General features: G+C 46.5%; 1 protein-coding gene across 1 annotated transcript; it reads left to right on the top strand.

The window, feature by feature from the left end:
• The first annotated feature begins 1,496 nt into the window (after positions 1-1,496).
• Positions 1,497-18,755, top strand: LOC101639131 (zinc finger protein 268-like). Its single transcript, XM_045292277.1, is given in 6 exon segments — positions 1,497-1,781; positions 1,958-2,016; positions 4,158-4,284; positions 7,726-9,246; positions 16,530-18,099; positions 18,101-18,755. Coding segments are annotated over 6 exon segments (3,600 nt in total). The 5' UTR covers positions 1,497-1,747; the 3' UTR covers positions 18,390-18,755.
• Positions 18,756-19,043: the final 288 nt, after the last annotated feature.

Here is a 19,043-nt window from a genome sequence, read left to right as displayed (position 1 = left end):
TGGCAGTAACAGTGACCACGTCCAACCTCAACAGTTTTAGAAGTTCTTTCCTGACCCTTCCCTCACCCCCGCCCCCCAGCCTTGGACCTGTGTACAGGATTGAGCCAAGTTGGAGTCTGAAAATCAAGAACAGAGTGTTTAGCTAGAGATTTTGGTATACTTAGCATGTGCACAGTTCCTTTATTCTTGGTTTGAATCCCAGGTTAGTGCTGCCACGGCCCTTTGAGGAGTCTCGGTTGTCACAAATGTCCGTGTGCATGTCTCCTAAACAAGTTCATCTTGGTCTTTCAGGAGGGTGGAGTTTGTGGTCTGGGCAAGAGCTGAGGCATAGACTTAACGGATCTCAAGAGTGACTTTACAAGGTCACATTGTCCTGCTCCTGTAAGTGTCTGCTACTCTCCCCTCAAGGCGTTGTTTCCACAACCAGTGCTTTCTCCATATATTGCCTGCTTCCTGGCTTCGTGTAATTTTCTCAGCGCGTTATTTCCCCAACCAAGGAAGAAAGCCTATGAAGAAAGAGTAACCCAGGCCTTGTCTTTCTTTTAATCAGTTCACACGTATGTAAACTTGATGGTCTGCTTTCTTTTTTTTGGAATGCTTGGCGTGATCACAGTGGAGGGTTTCACTATAAGTGGGAACATCTATAGGACCCCGATGTATGATCTAATGCTGTGAGTTGGAATTGACTTGACAGGGCCCGAGTGTCTTCATATTTAGGCAGAAATGTGGACTCCCCTGGAAGTGCACACAGTTAAGCTCACTAACTTGCTGAAAGTTTGTTAGTTCAAACCTACCCAGAGGTGGCTTGAAAGGTAAGCCTGGCATTCAGCTCCTGAGAGATCGCAGACTTGAAAAATGTAGGAGCTCTTCTCTTCTGCATATCTGAAGTTCAGTGGACTCACACTGGAGCTCACACCAGCCAGTAGGTGGAGTGAGATGATGTTTGGGCTAATCCAGCTGAGACCATTCTGAAGGTGGCATTGCCTTCTCACACCACCTTCCAACAGCAAATGAGTGGAGGACTGTTTCCGGTCAGGTGACATACACAAGCTCACACTAACAGGTTATCTTTGCAGAAGTCATAGTGACTTTGAGTGGCTCAATTCAAACCTACAAACGTCTCCAAGTATAGGGACACGAGGAGTTGATCACAGTGGAAGTATGGGCCCAGGCTGGCTGCTTCATGACCTGACTGTCTGTGGGGCGTTTCCGAGTCTCTTTCTCCAAAGGCATTGAGCTGTACTCTGTGTTCTCTTTGGCTCAGATCGCAGAAGCTGATCTGGAACCTGGAAATGGAGCCTGAGATGTAGGGACCTACCAGCACAGTCAAGTTTGGCAGGTAAAGAAGAGCGTGTCAGGGAACCAGATCGGAAGGCTTCCAGATTAGAAAGGAATCAAGGTGGAAACTCCAGAGCCCCTGTCTGTCCTCAGCCTCTGTGCATGACGGTTGAGGAGCGTGTGAGGATGGGGTTGCTGCTGAAGAGGCCGGAGTATAGAGCACACACAGGATCCAACAGTCTCACGTTCGTTTCCATTCCATAGATGAGTGGAAAACGAGGAAGTTTGATCCGTGAGGTGTGAAGAAACTACCCCAGGCAACAGAGATGCTGCTGGATATAAAATCCATTCCAAGGGACAGGATTTTAAGGCAGTCACTGGACTGGATGTAGAGTATTGCATTGCTGTTCCGTTCTGTCCAGGAAGAGCAAAGATTTTCTCCTCAAAGCACAGAGAAGGCGTGGAAACCATGGAACAACGGACTCAGAGATATAAGGGAACAGGTGAGAGTGGTTGAGGGTCTGCGGAGGGGGAGAGGGGGACCAAAGCTCCTCCGTCAGGTTGACTGTATGGGGCACAATGGCTTCTTTTTTCCCTCTCACGTTGGAGAAGCTACTCTGGGATCGTTGTGGCTGGTGTCCTCCCTCACATCTTCTGTTGTTTTGTTTTTTTCTTGCAGGTTTGTCTTCTCAGTTTCCAGACTATCCCCAGGAGGAAAAGGAGAAGCCCCAAATCCCGGTGAGTTGGAACTCTTTCTGTTGTTGAGGTTAGTTCCCCTGGAGTTGTCTCCAACCCATTGGGGACCCCGTGGATAACAGATAGAGCTACTGCCCAGACTTGCACCATCCTTTCAATGGTTAAGTTTGATTCCAATTTTACAACCATGTACTCATTCTGTCATGTCAAGGGTTTTATAATTTTTATTTAATTGACCTTTTACCTTGCCCTAGAGCCCTAGAGGTGGTGGTGTTGCTTGTTGGCCTGTGATCTGCATGGTTCAGTTTGAAACCACCAGCAGATTCGAGGGAGAAAGACTGTATTTTCTGCTTCGTAAACAGTTAAGAGTCTCAGAAACCCACAGTGGTGTCGCTGTGAGTCAGGACTGACTAGGTGGAAGTGTCTGTTTTTTGGATTTTTCATATGGCCAAGCATGAGGTCGGTGAAGCACCCGTTTGAGCTGCCCATCAGCTGTACAAGCGAAAGACGACACCTGCTTCCGAAAGTTTGACAGCTTCTGAATCTCCTCTGTATCATGGGAACACCATGCGTCTGCATGGATCAGACAGCCTTGGTTCAATTGCTTCTTGTTATTTCTGTGGATAACGTCGTCTGCGTACAATAGCAGCTGTGGATGAATGAACGAGTGCAGACCACACCCAGTCCCCTTTTGGAGGGGTGATAACAAAATGTGTGATTGCAACAGTAACCTGTCTCCCCCACGGATACACACATCACAGACAGCCTTGCAGGCTGCACACCAGTGAGTCATAGATTTGCCATTAGACTGAGAAGAACCTTTCAGCCTTAGCCAACGGGAGACCTAAGGAGCCGTGGGCAGCTCAAGGGGTCGTGCTGCCTTCCTCTGCACCCGGCCAGGTGTGCAGTTTCCTGCTGTCTGGCCTCACAGGAGTGGAGTGGAGAAATGATATCTTATGTGTCCTCCCTCGGTGACTCCAATGATGGTGATATCACTGTCTGCAAATGTCCTTTATGTGGAATGTGTCTGCTCTTCGGTAATATGTTTCCTGTTATATGTGATACCGCACTAGGTGGTGTCATGTCGAGGACTTGATATGGAAAGATCATTACAATTCGTAGACCAAGATTACGGATTGACAGATCCCAGTCAGTTTCCTAAACTTTTCAGCAGAGCTCCTTCCAGACCCAACTGTTCAATTCCACATTTCTCTCTCATTGAACTTTCCTTCCATCTTCTCCTGGAACTCCTCACTATTTCTTAATACTTAGCACAGGTCCTGGCTCTAGGATGCCTTCTGTTCATTTCTAGCCCACTCCATATGCCCTCACACTTGAATCCCTCCTTTATGAATTCTCAAAGGCATTAATCGAACTATTGCCTAATGCTCTCAGCAAGAGCCTGTGTGCTGCCACATGCCATACTTTGTGATGTGAACCACAAGGTCAGCATTTCGAATCCAGCAGTGGTTGTGCCAGAGAGTGATGAGACTTTCTACTCCAGTCCGTATTGATAGTCTTGGAACACCTGATTGGAAGTTCTACCCTGCCCTGAAGGGTAGCTATGAGGGGAAATTGAATATGGCAATGAATTGTACATTTTTTGTTGGCTTGGTTTTCTTTCTTTCCTTTTTTAATCATTTTATCGGGGGCTCTTACAGGTCTTATAACAATCCATACATCCATTGTGTCAAAGACATTTGTCCATATGTTGCCATCATCTTTTTCAAAACAGTTTCTTTCTACTTCAACCTCTGGTATCACCTCCTCAATTTTTAAAACCCCCCCCCTCACCCTCATGAACCCTTGATAAATTATAAATTATTATTTTCATATCTTATGCCGTCCACGGTCTCCCTTCACCCATGTTTCTGTGGTTCATCACCCTGGGTGTGGGGGAGTTGTAAATTTTTAATCTTGTCCTATTCGTTCACAAATTAATTCCCTAGTGACCTTACACAAACATTCCAACTCCAGGATGTATTTTGTGCATCACTGATGGTCCCTATAGATTTGTCCCAATGCCATGAATCCAGCCACGTCAACAAGAACATACCGTGGACAACCATGTTGTCTAAAAGGCTTAGGTGAAATTCTTTAGATATTGACTATCCAGGGACATCTGTTTAGCTCCCCTTATTGGCAAAGGTGATGTAGATTCTGTGTTCACTGATTCATTTTAGGAACCTGTGACGTTGGAGGACGTCACCATTGTCTTCACAAAGTCCGAGTGGAGGAGACTGAGCTCTGAGCAGAAGGATCTGTACAAGGAGGTGATGCTGGAGATTTACGGGAATCTGCTTTCCTTGGGTGAGGATGTGCCTCTCTTCTTTCCCTTCTTTAATTCTGTAGATTTTTTTGGCCACCTACTGTGTGCCCCAGGAGTCCTGGTGGCATAATTGCTAACACTCAGCAGTTCATTGAAAGATTGAGCTTTGAATCCCCACATAGCTTGGAGGCGGGGTTGGGGGGGAATGTGAGAATCTACCTCCATCAAGATGTGCAGTCTTGGACTCCACGTGGTACATTCTTCACTGTCCTTCAGGACTGCTGTGGGCACAGCCGATTTGTTTTTGCATTTTTTCTACTTCATGATTAAAGGGTTTCTTAACAAAGTCAACAGGTAGCCATGCAGGGGAGAAATGCGCAGGATCTAGTTGTTCAGTTGGGATGTGTGACACAGTTCTTTCACGGATGCTTATCAAAGCTGAAAGGCATGTCATTCTGCTATAAGCCTCAACCCCAAGGAGCTCAGCTCCTTCTCTGGGGGTTAACAAATGCAGCTGCCCTTCTCCAGTTAAGGACCCAGAGGCACCCCATTTCTCCAGGCAGCCTCCTGCCCCAAATCCCTGGGCTTTACTTGCTCTGTGGGCTGAGAAGTCCACCACTGTGTCTCAGGTTGAGACTCTGCTTGTGTTGCTGTCGATGCTGCTCTTCCTCCCTCTGCGGTCACAGCTGTCTTCTGGGTCAAGGCGGTGCACGTCCCAGGACAAGCTCTGCTCCTGACTTGCTGGTAGTAAGATCCCCCATGCAGCCTCTGAGAGCTCATCTTATGTGCAGCAGGATGGCCATCACGGTGGATCCTGTTAACCAGCCCTCCCCACTGAATCCTCTCAGTGTCTGCCCCACCTTCTCTTATTTAGACCCTCGGGGGAGGGGTCATCAATGATAAGTACAAGGATGATGGCTCGAAAAGCCACATTAAATAAATATATTTATGCAGGCGTCTGTCCTGTTCATTGTTCCATTCAGTTACTTAAATGCTTATTTTCTTGTCTTTCATAAATTTTGGAAGATTCCCCCCACCCCCCAATATTGCTTCTGCTATAGCTTTCTTGTTTGTTTGTTTCCCAAGGTTAAAAACCTCTTCCTGTTTTGGATTTCTGATCCCATCTCAGTTATTCCTTTTGGTGGTCTCCCATGTAATCTTAAGCTTTCCTCAGATTTGTTGTTTCTGGTTTTCTGATCTTTCAGTAAATTCAAAAGTTATCTCTAAGCTGCTTCAACCTTCCATTGAGTCCGTTCTTCTCCTTTGTCCTTTCGACGTATCGTCTCTTCTTTGAAAGAGCATCAATCTTCTGTTTTAATCGCTTTTCTTGTGTGGTTTCCATGTTTGGTTTGTTTTGTCTTTTTGTTCTTGTTCTACTGTCCCACATTCTTAGGAAGTTATTTCTGTGCCTTAGTTTTTTCTTTCGTCTCTATAAAACTGTTGAAGTTGTCTAACTACACTTCTTCTGAATTCCTTCACAGGGAATTCCGTTCGTATTTCTTCCTCAGAAAGCATGTTTGGCTCTGTGTTTTGGTCTCCTGTTTGAGCGACTCTGTTTTGTTTCTGCGTCAATGGAAACTCTCTGATGTGTCATGGGCATTGTGGTGGCGGTGTACATGTATGTAACTGATGGTTGTGTGTTGCTGTGTTCCTAGATACTCAGTACCCAGACGTTGTGATAGAGAACGTGAGCGTATGTGCAGGTCTGTGTTCCTGCAGCTCAGCTAAGTGCGGGTCTGGCTGATGTTGGCGGTGACTATTTGTGTCAGTCCAGTTGAATAGAGAAACAAATCCAAAGACACTCTTATGTGTGTAAGAAAGAGCTTTATATGAAGAGTAATTGTATATTAAGAAAACCTCCCAGCCCAGTCCAGATCAAGTCCATAAGTCTGATATTAACCCATATGTCCGATACCAATCTTTAAATTCCTCTTCAAACTCAGGCGACACATGCCATGATGCCAAATGCAGGAAGGTCACAGGTCAGTGGGCGGCAAGTCTTGTGCATCCAGTGGCAGTGAAAGCATCTTAGTGCTGGCGTGGGTCTCTATGTGGCTCCTCCAGCTCCAGGGCTCTAACTGCATCAAGTTCGTGGTCAGGACTGTTTTGCCAGGGAGAGTGTGTATGTCCTGCCTCCAGTGAACTATGTATCTCCTTAGCGCCTCCAAATGAGGTCATCAGGCTGTGACCTGATTGACAGCCTAGGCTTCACTCTAAGTCTCAAATTGACAACAGATTATGTAACTACCAGACTATTGGTGATCAGGTGGAACAAGCATTGGTAGGGTCGTTTGCCCAGGTGGTGGGGCTGCAGGAGCTCCAAAGGTGCCTGGTCTGTTGGTTGTTGTCTCCTTTCCTCTAAAAGTCAGGGTTCCAGAATTATCTGAGAGCCCCAGCCTTTCACAGTGGTGGTCTGTGTAGCTTGTTCACCTCGTTCTCGGCCAGTGGGATATACTCTAGTGGACGGCAACAGGTGAATGTGCTTTGCTCTCTGTCAAAGGTTCCTAGGGAGGCTAACAGTTGCCTTCCACTATGTAGTATAGGTTGGTGAATCAAACCCCGCCCAGTGGCGGCACTGAAGAAGTGTGGTACTATGTGCCCATCAAACGCTGTGGGTCAAGTAATAGAAAATAAATAAACAGCATAACATCCCGATAGAGCAATTCAATTATGTAGCACCTGAGTGGCTATGCATTTGAACTGGTGCCACCTCATTTATTATTGTGAGCGCTATTGGGTTTTTTTGTTCTTATGCACCAGCTCACTTTGTAGACACGGAGAACAGGTAAGTGAGGCGATGCTACCAGCACCTGTTTTGACTTGCCTTTGCTTCATGTACAAAGAGACAAAGTACAAAGTTTAAGCGTTATCTATGAGGGGACTTCATTTGTTGGGATTTAACTGATACATTGTATAAATATTATTTCTTAGCCTAAGCCCTCCTTAGGTGAGCCTGAATAACAGGCATTCAGGCCATACTTAAACTTAGGATCTTCCACAGGTAACTTTGTCAATGTCATGTTTTTCGCAGTAGTAAAGGGCGGGGCGGAGGGCGGGGAGTGTAAAAAAACTTTAAAAACATTTCTTTAATGGTTACATGCTGTATTTAGTCAAAAGAAGGTGAATTTGAACTGTAAGGTTTCTGCCTTATGGTTTCCCATCGATGTGGTGGTTATTACATGGCATTGAGCCATTTCTGACCCATAGCGACCCAGTGTGCCACAGAAGGAAACTCTGCCCCATCCTGCACCATTGACACTCTGTCCACCTGAATCCTGTTTAATGAGCGGCACCAGCGGGAGCATTGTCTTGGTGGAGAAGGAGTCCCTGGTGAAGAACCTGGGAAATTTTCTGCTACGGCCATTAACCTCATGCCTTACCCAGGGGCTTCCGTCCATCTGGGGATGTGAGTCACGTGGGAAGGGTGACCGCCAAGGCAGGACCCCTCATGGCTGTTCTAATGGAGCACCTTCTTTCTTCAGCAGAAGCAAAGCCAGAAAACAGTGCCTCCTGCCTTTTGCCTTTCCCCTGTCAGCACGTCCTCAGCCAACTACTGCTTCCGAGCTCCCCAGACCCAGGTGCCGAGCATCACTTCCATCCCTGGAGATCCTGCCCAGAACATCCGAAGCAGCCAGAGCAGCAGGATTCTGGTCAGAGCTGCTGGAGGGAAAACACTGAGAGTCAGGAGAGAGACAGCGCCTTCAAACCCTTGTGTGTAGCGACATCCGGGGAATCCTCCAGCCCAAACGAGAGACGGTCAAAAAGCCCTAGAGAAGGTCACCCAGGGGCAGGAATAGAGCCCAGCTCAGCTCAGAGGGGGTCGCCTGTGAGAACGGATAAAGTCAGGAAGGAATTGGGAACCTCAAGTGTTGGTGTTGTCAACCACAGAAAGAACAGAGCAGACTGTGACCAGACGTCAAATGACATCACAAGCCAAAGGCCCCTCCCCCAGGAGAAGCCCTGTGTGTGCTACGAGTGTGGGCGAGCTTTCAGCCGGCAGTCATCCCTCCTTGTCCACGAGAGGCTACATTCTGGGGAAAAGCCACATGTGTGCAAAGAGTGTGGCCGAGCCTTTAGCTGGAAGTCTTCCCTCCTGCGCCATCAGAGAACACACTCCGAGCAAAAGACACACGTGTGCAAGGAATGTGCGCGGGCCTTTAGCCAAAAGTCAGATCTAATCAAACACCAAAGAACCCACTCAGGTGCCAAGGCCTATGTGTGCAAGGTGTGTGAACGAGCCTTTAGCCAGAAGTCAAACCTCCTTGTCCACCAGAGGAGACACTCTGGGGAAAAGCCCCATGTGTGCAACGAGTGTGCGCGGGCCTTTAGCCATAAGTCAGATTTAATCACACACCAAAGAATCCACTCTGGTGACAAGCCATATATGTGCGAGGTGTGTGAACGAGCCTTCAGCCAGAAGTCAAACCTCCTTGTCCACCAGAGGAGACACTCTGGGGAGAAGCCACATGTGTGCACTGAGTGTGGGCGAGCCTTTAGCCAAAAGTCACAACTAATCATACACCAGCGGATGCACTCAGGGCAAAAGCCCCATGTGTGCAATGAGTGTGGGCGAGCCTTCAGCCGGAAGTCACATCTCATCACACATCAGAGGATACACTCTGGGGAAAAGCCCCATGTGTGTGATGAGTGTGGACACGCGTTTATCCAGAAGTCACATCTCATCATACACCAGCGGAGACACTCTGGGGAGAAGCCGCATGTGTGCGATGACTGTGGGCGAGCCTTTAGCCAGAAGTCACCCCTTCTTGACCACCAGAGGACACACTGTGGGGAAAAGCCACACCTGTGCAAGCAATGTGGACGAGCCTTTAGCTGGAAGTCAAGCCTCCTTGTCCACCAGAGGAGACACTCTGGGGAGAAGCCACATGTGTGCAGTGAGTGTGGGCGGGCCTTCATTTTGAAGTCACTGCTGATCATACACCAGCGGACCCACTCTGGACAAAGGCCACCTGTGGGCAAGGAGTGTGTGCGGACTTTCAGTGGTAAGTCGTCTCTCCTTTTGCACCAGAGGACACACACTTTGGGAAAACCACACATGTGCAATTAGTGTGGGTGAGTCTTTGTCCGGAAGTCCTCTCTCCTCCATCTGGGAGCAAGCTACATGTGTGAAGCCACAAGGCGTCATTTACCTTTTTTCCATTATTAGCAACAAGCTACAACCCTTCTAGGAGGCTACATATACTTGACATTTGCATAGTCCTAGCCAGTCATTTGTTAAAAATCCCATAGACGACAGCTAAAAGAGCCATATCAAGTGGTTAACTACCCAGCAAATATCATTACTAATGCACAAAAGCAAAAAGTTCCCGAAGATGATTTACAAAATGCTAGCGGCAGTGTTAGCCCATATATTAGCTTTTAGTCTGGCGCAATGGAGGCTATTCAATACGTACTGTTAAGTGTCTACGTGGAACAAAGAATGAGAAGAAGCAATTTACTATTTGAAGGGAGCTAAGAGAACAAGAATATCAGGCAGTTTAATAGGCGTTGCCTATGTTTCATATGTGAATCAACATGTATACACTTTTCTTTAACAACCTTAAGCACACATTGAATGCACGTGAACAAGAATTCTTAGAATACATGTTTTAAGTACCTTGGAGTTGGTTTTGACTCCTAAGGAACCTATGGACAACAGAAGGAAACACCGCCCAGGCTTGTCCCATTCTCACCATTGTTCTCATGTTTGAGCCCACTGCTGTAGCCACTGTGTCCGTTCTGTGCTAGGATGGGTCCATTTAACCATCTGTGACGTCCTCCACCCACTGGTATTTCCTGATAACGTGTCCAAAGTGCGTGAGATGAAATCTAGCATCTCATGCCTCTAATGAGGATCTGCTGAACTTCTTCCCAGACGTTTTGTATATTCTTTTGCCAGCCCATGTTTTGTATTTCCCCCCCTGAGATTGTAACTGGATTTTTGTTGTTGCTGTTTGTTTTATTTTTTAGATAATTTTATTGGGTATTCTTACAACTCTTGCTACAATCCATCCATTAATTATATCCGACATATTTGTACATACGTTGCCATCGTTTGTTTCTAGACATTTACTTTCTATTGAGCCCTTGGGATCAACTCCTCTTTTTCCCCCTCCCACCTGTTTCTGGTTTCTTTTTTTTAAATCATTTTATTAGGGCTCATACAACTCTTATCACAATCCACACATACATCAAGTGTGTAAAAGCACACTTATACATTGCCCTCATCATTCTCAAAACTCTCGCTTTGGGCTCCTGGAATCAGCTCCTCATTTTAATTTTTTTCTCCTCCCCTCCTCCCTCCCCGGGATTGGAACTATTTATGGGAGTAGACAACCTTGTCTTGCTCCCTTGGAACTGCTGCTGGTTTCCTGCTGCCGACCCTGCAAATCTCAGCCCAACTATTACCACGTTCAATGAAATACATAGCAGGCCACAAAACAACATAGAATATACTAAAAGGATTCTGTATTAGTCTAGGTACTTTGGAGAAACAAATCCACAGCAACTCATGTATAAGAGAGAGTTTTATGTAAAGAAAATGTGCATCACGAAAACATCCCAACCCAATGCTGCCCAAGCCCACAAGTCCAACATTAACCCATTACCCCAACACCAGTCCACAAAGTCCTCCACCTCACGAAACAGAGGCAATGATGCTGACTGCAGGAGGAAAGCTGAGTCAGTGAACGAGTAAGCATCTCAGCACTAGCAGGGTCTCCACACGGCTGCTCCAGCACCCAGGGCTGCATCGGGATAGGTCCATGTAGCTTCTCCTTGGGGATGTCTTGTAGGAAGTCAATCTTGCAAGCTGAAGCAGGGAACTGCTAAGGCAGCTGCACCCTGGTGCAACCATCACAAAGCAAGAGACCCGACAACTAGAAAGGCGAGGCTCACCACCCATTTATCCCTCCGCCTTTCAATTAGCCCCACATGTGATTATCGGCCAGGCTGGCACAATTAACTAACTCAGATTCTAAAATGTGTTACCTGAATATTTACTTTCCATATGATAGCACCTTATCATTCTCACGTTAAACATGAAAACTGAAGGGGTCCATGTGACTCCAAGTAGCATTCCACTAGTAATTAATATTCCACTCTCCTTGAACCCTTGGGAAACACTTGATGCTTACAGTGATAAATGTAAAACTTACTTCAGCAAAATTGATTATACTTCAACGTGGCTGACAGAAATGTCAAGAGATGCTGCTCATAAGACACAGCAACACATAAAATAAACTGCTCCTGGAAAATCAAGCTGGATCCAGAAGAGGATGTAGAACAGAACAAATATTGCCTATGATGTAACATCGATCTTGATCCTATGTTTCCTTATTGACCTTCTCTCGAGATGTTCGAATGCTGAAAGTGGTCTTGTGGGATCTTGAACTATTTTTATAGTAGAATCTCTTCCTTCAATGGATCAGTGTTTGCCTAAGTATTTATGTGCTGTGTTATTGAGGGCATGTATATTATGACTGTTCAATTTTCTTGATAAATTTGTCCTTTCATCATTATATAGTATGTTTATCTCCTAACAGATTTTGTATTAAAACCTACTTTATTTGATACAGAGATTTTTTTCCCAGTTCTCTTTTGGTTGTGATGTGTACATGGGCTATTTTATCCATTCTTTTCCATTCAACGTATTTCTGTCCTTGGGAGTAAGGAATGTCTCAGAGAAATTGCAGAGTCAGATCATGTGTTCTTTTCTTTTTTTTATTAATTAAATTTAAAAAATAATTTTATTGGGAGCTTGTACAACTCTTATTACAATCCATACATCCATCCATTGTGTCAAGCACATTTGTACATTTGTGTCCCTCATCAGTCTCAAAACATTTGCTTTCCACCTGAGCCCCTGGCATCAGCTCCTCATTTTTTTCCCTCCCTCCCTGTGCCCCCCTACCTCATGAACCCCTGACAATCCACACATTTTTGTTGTTGTCATATCTTACACTGTCCGACGTTCTCCCTTCACTGACTCCTCTGCTGTTGGGAAGAGGAGTCATATGTAGATCCTTATAATCTGTTCCCCCTTTCTCCCCCACTCTCCTGGTATCGCCACTCTCACCACTGGTCCTGAAGGGATCATCTGTCCTGGATTCTCTGTGTTTCCAGTGCACATCCTCTGGTCCAGCCGGACCGATTTCCACGGAGCTCTAGATGTGAGCTACCTATCTGGCCACCATCTTCCCTGAGTCCCCAGATCATGTTTTCAAACGCATTCCAATACTCAGTCTTTCCATTGGAGCATTCAGCTCATTGACATCCATTGCAATTATTGATTAGAAGCAACTTATTTATGCTGTTATGTAAACATGCCTCACACTGTCTTGGTCCTTTTCCATGACTACAGTTTGCTGTTGTGTTTTGATGCTTTATTCCTTTTGTGTGTGTGCTGTGTTAGGGTGGCTCCTCAGGAGAAGCAGAACCAGGGACTCTTGAATGTGTATGTCTATTAAACGCAGTTATATCAAGAAACGGCTCACCCAGTTGAAGCCTATCAATTCAGGCTGGTTCAAATTTGGAGGGCAGAAGTAAGCTAAAGACCGCTCTTGATTCTTGCTATATGGACTCATGAAGGGAGAGTGGGAAGACTCAAGAAGGCCTCAGGCTGGTGGATGCTGAGCTGAATGAATTTGAGGTCAGCAGAGTCAGTCCAAGGTCAGCACTTCTCTGATGGCTCGTAGGACCAGCTGGCAATAGAGTAGATCAGTGACCCAGAGGCAGGATCCCAATCCATCAGCAGAAGTCAGCTGCTTCCATACATGGACAGTTTAAGATTTGGCCATACCAGGAAGAGACCCTCCTGTGGTAGTCACCTAATCTGATGTCAATTTAAGGATTAGAAGTGTAGAGGTGGAGTCTAGGCTGTCAATCTGGAAATAGCCAATGAGACTTCTGTGGGCATGACCTCTAGGAAATCTGGGACTTCCTCCTTGGAGGCAGAAGACACCTCTCTCTCTGCTACTGCCTGGGAGACATAGCAGAAGACAAGCCACATGGACGCAAAGTGGAATGACACCCCCACCCCCCCCAAATGACATAGATGGAGGAGAGACATCTGGACTTTATTTCCAGAGGGCCTGAGAGGTTTCAGAGGAAACAGCTGCGAATATCTGTTAATACTTGAATCATGGGTGTGCAAAGTGTGAATCTCGGAAAGCTGGAAGTTGTCAAAAATGGAAAGCATAAAGATCATTATCTTAAGCGTTAGGGAGGTGAAATGGACGGGTATTGCTCACTTGGACTTGACCAGCCCTAAGATTTCCTGTGCCAGTAATGACCAATTCATGAGAAATGGTGTCACATTTGTAGTCAAAAAAGACATCGCAAGATGTATCTTAAATGCTGTTATGAGATATGTCCGCATCCAGGAAAGATCAAAAATCTCTACTCAGAGTGATGCCTCAACCACTAAAGCGCTTGATAAAGACATTGAGTTCTTTAATGCCTTCAATCTGAAGTTGATGAAACACGCAGTCCAGATGCTTTGATAATTATTGGCAATTGGAATGAAATAGTTGGAAACCAAGAGGGACAGTCATTAGAAAAGTATGGCATCAGCAGAGAAGCAACAAGCCCCCAGGGAAGAAGCACACCAGCCTGTGCAATCATGAGGTGTGGGTGGAAGCAGGTAACAGGCACCAGAAGACCCAAAACATTAAAAGCAAAAAAAGTTGAGAATGAGGGGGGTAGAAGCAGAGACCCAAAACCCATCTGTAGACAATTGGACATCCCCTCACAGAAGGGTCACAAGGAAAGGATGAGTCAATGAGGGTGCAGTATAGCACTGATGAAACAATCTTCCTCTGTTTCTTTGAGGCTTCCTCACTCCCCTCTATCATGACCCCAGTCCTGCCTTTCAAGTCTGACTGGACCAGAGCATGTACACTGGTACAGATAAAAACTCAAAATACATGGAATCCAGGTCAGATAAACTTCTCAGGAACGGAAGTGGGAATAGCGATTCCAGGAGTGTAGTGGGGGGAGGACGGGAGGAAGGGAGAACTGATCTCAATGATTGACACAGAATCCCTGCCACCCCATGGGGATGAACAACATAAATGTGGGTGAAGGGAGACAGTGGTCAGTATAAGATATGGAAACAATAATTTATCAAGGGGTCACGAGGTGGGGAGTGGGGAAAAAGAGGAGCTGATACCAAGGGCTCAAATAGTACTAAATGTTTAGAAAACGATGATGGCAACATATGTACAAATATGCTTGATACAATTGATGTATGGAATGCTGGAAGAGCCCCCAATAAAATTATTTAAAACCGTATATACTTGTGTATAAGCCGAGTTTTTCAGCACATTTTTTAATGCAGTTTTAGTAGTAAAATTAGGTGCCTCGGCTGATCTTTGGGTCAGCTTATACTCAAGTAATATATAGAGTATGGCAATAGAAGTGATGCTTTAGATTGCACGATAGAATTTTGGAAGACCACTTTCTGTCTGTGGACGTGGTGGAGGAAGCATCTTTAGGATTGTTCCCCAAACTTCAGGGCTGTCATGTCAAAGTCAGAGTCTCCTAAAGAGCCCAAAGAGCAGTGGAGACCTTCGTCAGAGAGCTGAGCTTTGAAACAATAGATGAGAGCCTGCAGAGCCATTTTGAGCAATATGGGATACTCTCAGAATGTGTGCTCCTGGAAAGATCCAAACCCCCACGTGCTCCAGAGGCTTTGTGCTTGTCACTTCCTCTACTGTGGAGGAGGTGTGGGCAGCCATGGATGCAAAGCCACACCAGGTAGAAGGAAGGGTGTGGAACCAATTAGGTGCTGTCTCACAAGAAGACTCAAAGACCAGGTGCCCATTTAACTGTGAAAAAGGTCTTTGTGGCATCGAAGAAGGCACTGAAGTGCACCACTTATGAGATTCTTTTGAGCACTTTAAGAAAATTGAAGTAAGTGTAATCCTGACTGATGGCGGCAGTGGCAAGAAGAGGGCCTTTGCTTTGCTTTTGTGACTTTTCTTTTTCTTTTTTTAACATTTTATTAGGGGCTCATACAACTGTTATCCCAAGCCATACACACATCAATTGTGTAAAGCGCATTTGTACATCGTTTCTCAAAACAATTTCTCTCCACCCAAACCCCCGACATTAGGTCCTCATTTTTCCCCTCCCTCCCCGCTCCCTCCTCCCTCATCAGCCCTTGATAGTTTATAAATGGGTACTTAATCATATCTTGCCCTGTCCGACGTCTCCCTTCACCCACTTATCGGTTGTCTGCCCCCCAGGGAGGAGGTCACACACAGTTCCATGAAATCGGTTCCCTCTTTCCTACCCATTCTCCCTTTACCCTCCCTGTTTTGCCACTCACACAACTGGTCCTATAGGGCTCATCCATCCTGGATTCCCTGTATTTTCAGTTCCTATCTGTACCAGTGTACCTCCTCTGTAGAGTGGTTTATGCCTTATGCTTTCCCAACAAGGTGGTTGTTGTTAGGCGGTGTTGAGTCATTCTGACCCATAACAACCCAATGCACAACAGAAGGAAACTCTGCCCCATCCTGCACCGTTGACACTCTGCCACCTGAGTCCTGTTTAATGAGCGGCACCAGCGGGAGCATTGTCTTGGTGGAGAAGGAGTCCCTGGTGAAGAGCCTGGGAAGTTTTCTGCTACCGCTTTCTCTACCTTTCTCACACATCGCTCATGAAGCTGATGGTATCATGAGGTGGCCCTCCAGAGAGAAAAGCAAGAAACTACCCTGAGCATCCCCCACACTGACATCAAGGTGACGGAGTTTCATAGTTATCCTTGACACAGTAGAACGACCCACCGGAGTGTCCAGGTTGTGAGCCTTTGCCGAACAGACTGCCACCCCGTTCTACTTGGGTGCATTGGGTGGTTTCCAAGCGCCAGCCATTCTACAAGTAATGGAGTGAGCCAACCCATGTGTCACCCGGCCCCTTATGGATTTCAATAGAACATGAGTGAAATTGGAGAATGAAGCATTTATTGTTGGGAGAGAAGTTTTGCTGTATATAGGTCAACTTCCAGTGTGTCATATCATAGTTCTTGTTTGCTGATGGGTCAATTCAGATCCACGATAGGACCACACATATGCAAAATAGGCCCACGCCATAGGGTTTTCTGAGCTGTGCTCTATTGAAATCTTATATCCAGGCCTGTTTTCAGGACCACTAACCTTTCAGTTACTCGTTTACCGTTATCCATTTGTCCTCCCCAGGGACTTCCGTCAGTCTGGGGATGTGAGTCACGTGGGAAGGGTGACCGCCCAGGCAGTTCTAATGCAGCACTTTCTTTCTCCAGCAGAAGCAAAGCCAGAAAACAGTGCCTCCTGCCTTTTGCCTTTCCCCTGTCAGCAAGTCCTCAGCCAACTCCTGCTTCCGAGCTCCCCAGGCCCAGGTGCCGAGCATCACTTCCATCCCTGGAGATCCTGCCCAGAACATCCAAAGCAGGCAGAGCAGCAGGATTCTGGTCAGAGCTGCTGGAGGGAAAACACTGAGAGTCAGGAGAGAGACAGCGCCTTCAAACCCTTGTGTGGAGCGACATCCGGGGAATCCACCAGCCCAAACGAGAGACGGTCAAAAAGCCCTAGAGAAGGTCACCCAGGGGCAGGAATAGAGCCCAGCTCAGCTCAGAGGGGGTCACCTGTGAGAACGGATAAAGTCAGGAAGGAATTGGGAACCTCAAGTGTTGGCGTTGTCAACCACAGAAAGAACAGACTAGACTGTGGCCAGACGTCAAATGACATCACAAGCCAAAGGCCCCTCCCCCAGGAGAAGCCCTGTGTGAGCTACGAGTGTGGGCAAGCTATGAAGCAAAAGTCAGTGGTCATCCAACACCAGAACGTGCACACTGTGGAAAAGCCATATGTGTGCAAGGAGTGTGGGCGAGCCTTTAGCTGGAAGTCTTCCCTCATCAACCATCAGAGAACACACTCCGGGGAGAAGCCACATGTGTGCCACGAGTGTGGGCAAACCTTTAACTGGAAGTCTTACCTCCTTAACCATCAGAAAATACACTCTGGGGAGAAGCCACATGTGTGCCATGAGTGTGAGCGAGCCTTTAGCCGGAAGTCACATCTCATCACACATCAGAGGATACACTCTGGGGAAAAGCCCCATGTGTGCGATGAGTGTGGGCGAGCCTTCATCCAGAAGTCACATCTCATCATACACCAAAGGAGACACACTGGGGAAAAGCCACATGTGTGCAATGAGTGTGGGCGTGCCTATCGCCACCAGTCACCTCTTCTTGCCCACCGGAGGACACACTCTGGGGAAAAGCCACACGTGTGCAAGGAGTGTGGACGAACCTTCAGCTGGAATTATGAGCTCATTAGACACCAAAGAATTCACTCTGGTGACAAGCCATATATGTGCAAGCTGTGTGACCGAGCCTTTAGCCAGAAATCATACCTCCTTCTCCACCAGAGGAGACACTCTGGGGAAAAACCACATGTGTGCAAGGAGTGTGGGCGAGCCTTTATTTTGAAGTCACACCTCATCATGCACCAGCGGGTTCATTCTGGACAAAGGCCATATGTGTGCAAGGAGTGTGGGCGTACCTTCAGCTGGAAGTTATCACTCCGTTTACACCAGATGACACACTCAGGGGAAAAGCCACATGTGTGCAAGGAGTGTGGGCGAGCCTTTAGACAAAAGTCAACACTCCTTTTCCACCAGAGGACACACTCTGGGGAGAAGCCATATGTGTGCAATGAGTGTGGGCACGCCTTCATCCGGAAGTCATATCTCACCCTACACCAGAGGATACACTCTGGGGAAAAGCCACATGTGTGCAAGGACTGTGGGGGAGCCTTTAGCCGGAAGTCGAACCTCGTTGTCCACCAGAAGAGGATACATTCTGGGCAAAGGTGACGTGTGCAAAGAGTGTGGGCATGCCTTGATCCGGAAGTCACAGCTCATCATACACCAGAGGACACACTGTGGCATTGGCACGTGTGCAAGGAGTGTGGGTGAGTCTTTGTCAGGAAGTCATCTCTCCTTACCCATCTGGGGACAAGTTACATGTGTGACACCACATGGTGTCATTGATCTTATTTCCATTATTAGCAAGCCAAAGCTCTTCTTGGGGACTACAAATACCTCGAATTTGGATAGTTCTCACCAGTCATGTGTTAAAAATCACAGAAACTACAGCTAAAAGAGGTATATCAAGTAATTACCCAGCAAATATCATTACTAAGGCACAAAATCAAAATTTCCTGAAGATGATTAAAAAATGCTAGCGTCAGTGTTTGCCCATATATTAGCTTTTTGTCTGGAGCAATGGAGGCTAGTCAATACATACTCTTCAGTGTCTACGTGAAACAGCGAATGAGAATAAGCAATGTATTGTTTGAAGGGAGCTAAGAGAACACCCAAGAGAATCAGGCGGTTTAATTGACGTTGCATATGCGAATCAACATTTATACACTTTTACTTAACGATCCAGTACACATTCCATACACGTGAATAATAATTCTTAAAATACATGTTTTAAGTACCTTGGAGTTGGTTTTGACCCAGAAGGACCCAATGGGCAACAGAAGCAAACACCACCCAGTCCTGTGCCATCCTCACAATTGTGCTTATGTTTGAGCCCACTGTTGCAGCCACTGTGTCAATCTATGTTGTTGTTGGTCCAACTCTTTTTAGGTAGCCCTGCTTTATGCCACCCATGATGTCTCCCACACACTGGTCTTTTCTGATAACGGGTCCAAAGTGCATCAGATGAACGGTGGCATCCCTTTCCTCTACTGAGGATCTGGCTGAATGTCTTTTAAGACATATTGCTTCAAAAAAGGGGGGGAAAATT

Source organism: Echinops telfairi, unplaced genomic scaffold (genome assembly GCF_000313985.2).
Source record: "Echinops telfairi isolate 266 unplaced genomic scaffold, ASM31398v2 ScPeMD7_655;HRSCAF=1070, whole genome shotgun sequence".
NCBI lineage: Eukaryota > Metazoa > Chordata > Mammalia > Afrosoricida > Tenrecidae > Echinops > Echinops telfairi.
Note: the sequence above shows the minus strand (reverse complement) of the source record. Positions and strands in the feature narration are given on the sequence as shown.